Source organism: Rattus rattus, chromosome 9 (assembly GCF_011064425.1).
Source record: "Rattus rattus isolate New Zealand chromosome 9, Rrattus_CSIRO_v1, whole genome shotgun sequence".
NCBI lineage: Eukaryota > Metazoa > Chordata > Mammalia > Rodentia > Muridae > Rattus > Rattus rattus.
The window spans coordinates 50,686,160-50,693,207 of NC_046162.1; the positions used below are offsets into that span (position 1 = coordinate 50,686,160).

Consider the following 7,048-nt stretch of genomic DNA (forward strand, 5'->3'; position numbering starts at 1 on the left):
AATGCCAACCAACCAGAGCTTCCAGGGACTAAACCACTACCAAAAGACTATACATGGACTGACCCATATGCAGGGTTCCAACTGCATATGTAGCAGAGAATAGCCTTGTTGGGGCACCAGTGGAAGGGAAGCACTTGGTCCTGCCAAGGTTGGACCCCCAGGGCAGGGGAATGTAGGGTAAGGGGGATGTATGGGGGGAATACCTGTATGGGGGGGGGGAGGGAGGAGGATGGGGACTTATGGACAGGAAACCTGGAAGGAATAACTTTTTGAAATGTAAAAAGAAATATTATCTACTAAATTTTTTTTTAAAAAAAGTCCCCTTCCCTTCCTGTGAGACACTCACTTTCCAGGGAAAACTATCATCTTTTTGTTTCCATTCCCATGATCCCCAGTCCTGCTTGCATTTATGATGCGTCAGGTTGTCCCTAGGCTGGCTGCTCTGATCTACTTTGAGAACGGGGGTCAAGGCCTGAATAGACTTGCTGCCTCCACTGGATGTTTTCTGAGATGCTCACTCCACATGAATATATGGCTAGGGAAGGCCAAAAGGGATCATGCGGATCACCAAGAAATGTCATGGAAGCACTGCCACAAGAAAGGGAACTCAGATGGCCATGGGTTACACATGGAGAAACTAAGGAAGGCCAGGCAGAGCCAGGACTCTAAGGAGAATGTTCATCCTTAGTCACCAGGATGTCAGAGTCTCACAGAGACCCCTCCCGACTTCTCAAGGAGGTCCATGATCAGGTGAGGATGGGTTTCCTTCAGAGCTTGGTAGAAATGGTCTTTGCAATCCCAGCTCCAGGACCGGCTGCCCCTGAAGAGCTTCCTCATCTTGTCTTGGTTTGTGGCCTCAGCCCTCACTGTCTCATAATCTTCTTCACTCAGCACCAGACCATGCAGCTTGTCCAAGAGAGGGTCCACTGATGTCACTCGGGCCACCAGCTGCTCCCGATGCTGGTCCACGAAGTGTAGCAGGGCAGGAGCATCTAAGGGTAAAGATGAGACTGGCTCTGAGCAAAGAAATGCTCCTTTGGGGTCTCTGATTGGCTGCCCACCTCTGGCTCTTTTCCTGTAACTACTCTTTTCTTCTGCATCCCTGTATCCCTTCTTCCTCTGGAAGGCCATTGGGAGTTTTTCTTCACCTTTCTTGGGGCTAGTTATTAGTTTGAAATTTTATCTGACTAGGGGGAAGGGTTTATGGTTGGGCATTAAGTTTGGGAATGGGTGAACTTATTGTCACTGTGGTAAGCAGCAAGGGTCATGAGAGGAACTCCCTTCTTGGTATGGACTTCTACATCCTGGAGAAATTTGCAAACGGAGGCCCCCTCCTTTCTCTCTGCTCTTTTCTCAAGGGTGAGGTGAAGTACCGGCCAAATATGATTGGCTTCTCTAGAGTCTTACAATTTTACTAACCTTTGGGGGCTGAAGCCATCCTGGGCAGTGCAGGTCTGAGGTCCCCTGGAAGAAAAGGGAGATGAAGCATCTGTAATGGTGCCCACCAACACTCAGTGTATTCTGTGAAACTCCTACCAATGCCTGGGATTCTGAGACTGAACTACAGACATTCTGATATACTGTGGAAGGCAAACAGCTCCTCAGTTATCCAGAGCATCTTAGCTTATCATCATAGAGAGAATAGACCTGGAAACATGCATCTTAGGCCTACCCTATCATCACATATAGTAGATGTGGGAATGAGCAATAGACACTTCTCCCACATGATCTCAGACTCAATTTTATCCTCGACTGAATTCCTTTCGAACAACTAACCAAGTCCTTTGCTAGATGGCTTTGACATTTAATTCTTGGCTAAATAAACAACAAAACAAAGTAAAACAAAAATCCTACTTTTTTGTCCTTGTTTGACTTTGTACATGCGCATATGATAAACTTGTGTCCTGGATTTGATGGCAGGAATAAGGTGAAGGAAGACTGAGCACACGGAAAGAGCGAGTGAATTTCAGTCACAAGTGACGGAGATTAATAAGCTGCAGCTTATGAATAAACCTTAAGGGTATAAGAGTTGCCTGCATTCAATGTTCTCAAACAGTTTAGTGAAGTCAGCCCAACAACGTGGTCTGTAGTATTGGAAGTCCTGCTTGATTAGGGGAGCCTGGCTTTGGGTGTTGTACCAAGACTGTACTGTTACTGCACTCAAGACATTTTAGTATATTTACTTGTCTCTGTCATCTTGAAAATATGGATGAGTTAAAATAGCAAATAAATAGATAAGTAAATAAAATAAATATGCAAATCAACCAATCAAAATGCTGGACAGAAAAACCTAACCACAGGAATGCAAGACCTCTATAACAGAAACTTTAAGATACATTCATGACTAAATGGAGGAAGGCTTTACAAGATGGAAAGACACCTTCAACGCGCTCAATGTTTGGAAGAATCAAAAGTGTAAAAACAGCCACCCTACTAAAAGCATTCTACAGACTCAATGCAGTCCCAGTTAAGATTCCAGGGACATGCTTAACAGATAGTAGGAAAAATTTCTGAAGCACACAAGAGCTATGGACAGCCAAGGTACTCTTGAACAACAGCAGTATAATGGGAAGCATTAACTCGTGTGAGTTCAAACTAATGCTAAAGCCATAGTAATTAAAACAGCACAGCATGGGTACAAACAGACACCCAGGTCTATGGATTAGAATAGAGGGTCAGGCAAAAACCACACAACCATAGCTCCCCAGCCTTTGATGAAGAAACCAAAAATCTACTCTGGGAAAAGACAGCCTATTCAACAAATAGTACTGGAAAACCGAGATGGCAACACATGGAATAATTAAATTAGATGCCTATATTTCACCATCAACATTTCAACACGAAATGATCAAAGACCTAAATGTAAGGTCCAGTCCCAAAACTGGTAGAGGAAACCGTAGGGAGGGCATTTGCACATGGCAGTGTAAGTTAGGATGGTGTGAGTGAGACTCTGGTAGCACAGGAAGCAAAAGCAGCAGTAGGTAGATTGACTCTCATGACACTAAGAAAGTCTGTATAGTATAGGAAACATAAGTGAGTAAAAATTCATGCAAGGAGGAGGCAAATTGTTTTCAACATATTATCTAGCAGTAGATTAGTAGTAATCTGAATGTACATGGAAATAAAAACCCTGAATTTCAAGGAAATAACCCAGTTATAAGATGGGCCAGAGAAGTAACCAGAGAATTCTCAAAGGAGGAAACACATATGGCTAGGAAACATTTTGCTATTAGGAAAATCCAGGTTAACATTACTTATGGTTCCATCTCATCTCTTGAGAATGGAGGTGATGGCAGATACTTATGGCTGTACAGGATGCTGAGAAAAAGGTGTGGGTGAATACTCATCCCTGTAATTAAGTAACTGAGGAAACATGGCTTGGAGCATGTGGTGCTTTGCATATGATGTGTTCCCTGAACAATGATCATGTGTTGAATGACGAGTCCTGCAGCAGTATTCACATGTGACTGGTCCTGAGGGCTGTGAATGGAGCCATACTCCACTGCTCTCATCATGGAGTGAGTACTGAGAATGGAAAGGGAATCACATAAGACTGTACAGCTGGAGGACGCCAGTCACTGGGCATGTCCTGGGAGAGAACGTAGTGCATGAACTTTTCCCCTTCTCCTCCTCTCACTTCCACTTCCTCCTTTTCTCCCCGCTCTCACTCTCTCTCCCTTTATTTCCCTTCCCCTCTCTCTTCTTTGGAGAGAGAGCAAAGATCAGCCTTCTCTCTCACATGGAAACTCCCACTTCCATGATATTCTGTTTCATATCAGGGTCAAACAGATTGAGGCAGCTGACCATGGACAGAAACCTGCTTCTAAGACCTTGAGTCAAAGGAATCCTTTCTTGTTTAAAAGTCTTTTTTCTCATATTTGCCACAATTGTGAAGGGCTGACTAATACAGTTTCATAGTTTAAACTGTGGTCCTACCACCTTTTATTGGTCTAGAAAACCACATCTGATCTGATTTTGTGGCAGCAAGAAATAATGACAATACACCTCTTCTTAATCATTGTATTTCTTCAACTCTTAGGGTCTCTGGTCTTAAACTAATTTTACCTGGTTTCAGCAAGGCCTCCCATATGAGATTCATATACTTCTTGTCTGTTAGTTGCAGATTAATCCCTGAACCAATGTTTCCAACATATATCTCAGAGAAGAGCTGGGATTCTCGAGGGCTTCGGTAGCACAGCTCCAGTTCCTGGAGGGAGGGAGGGAAAGAGAGAGAGAGAGAGAGAGAGAGAGAGAGAGAGAGAGAGAGAGAGAGAGAGCTCTACTTATGTAAATTAAGGCTTTCAACAACCTCATAATCTCTTAATTTTGCATACCATATTTTACACTATCTTTTGCACTGAGGTGACCCACAGCCTTTGAGCCTGCATCTTTACTTGGAAGGCTGAGGACCTAGCATACTGTTTCTTTTCTTATTATTCGACAAAACCTGACAGGAAGCACCTTAAGGAAAGGTTTATGTTATTGTTTAATTTCATGGTAGTGAACACATCAAAGATGGGCTCCATTCTTAGCAGAACAACTTGTGGCACAGCTTGCTTTATCCCAGAGGATCAGGAATGAGCAGACTGAGGTGGGAGCAGGGCATGGCTATAGGCCTCAAGGCTTGCTACCTATGGCTTGCTTCTGACAGCCAGGCCTCACAGGTTTGATTCCACAAACTCTCAATATACTACCACTGTTTGGAGACCAACATTTACTGTTCAAACATTTACACCTGTAGGAGGCATTTGAGATTCAAACCATAACAGCCACAGATGAGTGAGAGCTCATCCTGAAAGCCCAGCTCACAAATCCTCGGCCTGGGCTTCTTCTATGTTACCTGGAGCCTTCTCTGTGGTATATTGAATCGGATTTCTCAAGTCTCCAGGCCGAATCAGTATTCTTTCTGGTTTCCTTAAATGAATTTTCACCTAACTTTGATGTACCCTTGCTCATCCCAAATCTTAATTGTTTTCTCCCCAATTTCAGCGTTCCACAAACCCTTGTAACCAGCCGCACAGGTTTCCCAAGACTGGCATCAGAAACACCTGGATGCTCACCTTCGGGAGAATTTCCACCTCTTTGGAGCTGGACACGATATAGCGGGAACCAACATAAAGAGCATCTACTGGGGGTGGCTTGTTTATGCGCACAAACTGAAACTTCATTTCTTCCTCATCAATGGCCTAGGGAACATTACACACAGTGATTTCTTTAGATTTCTGGGTCACAACGTCTAACTGAATAAAGTGAGGTGCTTGATCTGTACATTTTGTGGGATAGGGTGACGACACCTCATGAGCTCCCTTCTACCATGTGTTCTGACACACTGAGACTTGGATTATTGGCCCTGTTCATGCTCATTTTGGGAGCAGTGTACCTGCCTCAGAAGAAGGGAGTTGCTACAGGTTGTGCATAGAGCATTTCCATCCACTTGGTGGGTAGGAAGATGCTATAGAGGCTGTTGGGGGATTAGTAAAAGGATTAGTAAATTGGCATCAAAGACAGTTGAGTGTTTGGGTAGGGGGTCAAGAAGAATGCAGAATTGTATCCCAATTCTCAGCTCAGAATCTCTCCAAGGGGTTCACTAGCTATAACTCAAATTTTCTGTTTGCCCACCATGGCCCCATATTTGTGGTCCTCAGTGTCACCTTCCGAATAGTGCAGTCATTGGGGACCAGGTAAAGGTGAAAGGTGATGTCCTCGAGATACAGGCGATAGTAGATCAATGTGATGGAAGTGATGGGGATGAAGTGTCCAACAGCAGGAATCAATCTCAGTAGAACTCCCATAGGGGAGAAGCTTGGGTTTTCCAGTACTGCAAAATGCGGTTCCACCCTTGCTGGCGTTTCTAGGACCATCCCATGGTCTTGAAAGTGGGCAACATGGAACAAGGAGCTGTCCACCTTTCCCTCTGTGAAAGAAGAGATTCAAGAATTGTAGGTTTAGCATTTCCATTGATCCACGCTGTGCTGGGAAGCTAGTATCCTGTGATTTAGAATGATTGTGGTGGTTTGAAGGAGAACGGGCTGCTCTGTTTGTTGGAACTGCTTGGGAAGGATTGGGAAGTATTCCCTGTTGAAGGAGCTGTGTCACTGGTGGGGCTTTGAGGTTTGTAAAGCTCATATCATTATCAGTTTTCTTTCTCTCCCATCAGAACGCAAGCTCTCAGCTGTTGCTGTAATGTCCAGTGCCATGCCTGCCTGCTTGCTGCCATACTCCTCCTTCCCATGAAGGTCTTTGGATCATCCTCTGAAACTGTAAGCCCTGATAAAACTTTTCTTCTATAACCTGCCCTGATTATGGTTTCTGTTATGTTTGTATTTATTTTTTGTTTATGAGAAAAACCGACTCAAATTTAAGATTACTAATTAACTTCCAGTGACAACACCACAGACTTATCAACTGTTTTCTCACTACAAATTTATGATGCCAGGGAGGGTAAATGTGACTGCCTCACATTGAGAGACAGCTTTGACTTTGTCCCTGGATAGCTGCTGCATGAATATTCACAGTGGAGTGCAGGTTCACAGTGGACTCCTCTGCGGATGCTATAAAGAACACAGTCTCAAGCAACTGCCAGAAACTTGACAACCCTTAGGTTTACCAAGGTGCTGCCATCACCACCCTCATTGTTTTGGGATTTTTCAGTGTCCTCTAAAGTGTTTGTTGCAAGACAGAGTTTGGCTGTTATCAATGAGACCCAGGGTCCTTTGTGCAAAGAAGACAAAGCTATATGGATCCCCAGAATGGTTAATCTTAAGTGTGAGCTTAATGAAATCTAGTATCACCTTGGATCTAGGTCTGGGGGTATAATAGAAGGAGATTATCTCCATGGAGTTGGGAAGATCTTCTCTAGGTGGGTAACACCATTCCATGAACTAGGATCCAGGACTGTGTTAAATGGAGAAGGCCACATGAGCACAAGCATTCACTAGTTTAGGCTCCCCATTTGCTGGTGCAAGTTTCCCAGGTGCCTCACCTCCATGTGGCCAGACTTCCATGTTGTGATGAACTGACTCTACCTTTGAACTGTGAGGCAAAATAA

At 44.1% G+C, this 7,048-nt stretch overlaps 1 protein-coding gene across 1 annotated transcript; it reads right to left on the reverse strand.

Moving 5' to 3' along the window:
- Positions 1 to 298: 298 nt before the first annotated feature.
- LOC116908988 (NACHT, LRR and PYD domains-containing protein 1a-like) lies at positions 299 to 5,808 on the reverse strand. The gene is made up of 5 exons (XM_032912458.1): positions 5,652 to 5,808; positions 5,061 to 5,186; positions 4,066 to 4,207; positions 1,420 to 1,464; positions 299 to 992 (listed from the first exon to the last, which is right to left on the reverse strand). The coding sequence occupies exons 1-5, from the start codon at positions 5,790 to 5,792 to the stop codon at positions 700 to 702; spliced, it is 747 nt and encodes a 248-aa protein (XP_032768349.1). The 5' UTR covers positions 5,793 to 5,808; the 3' UTR covers positions 299 to 699.
- Between the last annotated feature and the right edge of the window lie 1,240 nt (positions 5,809 to 7,048).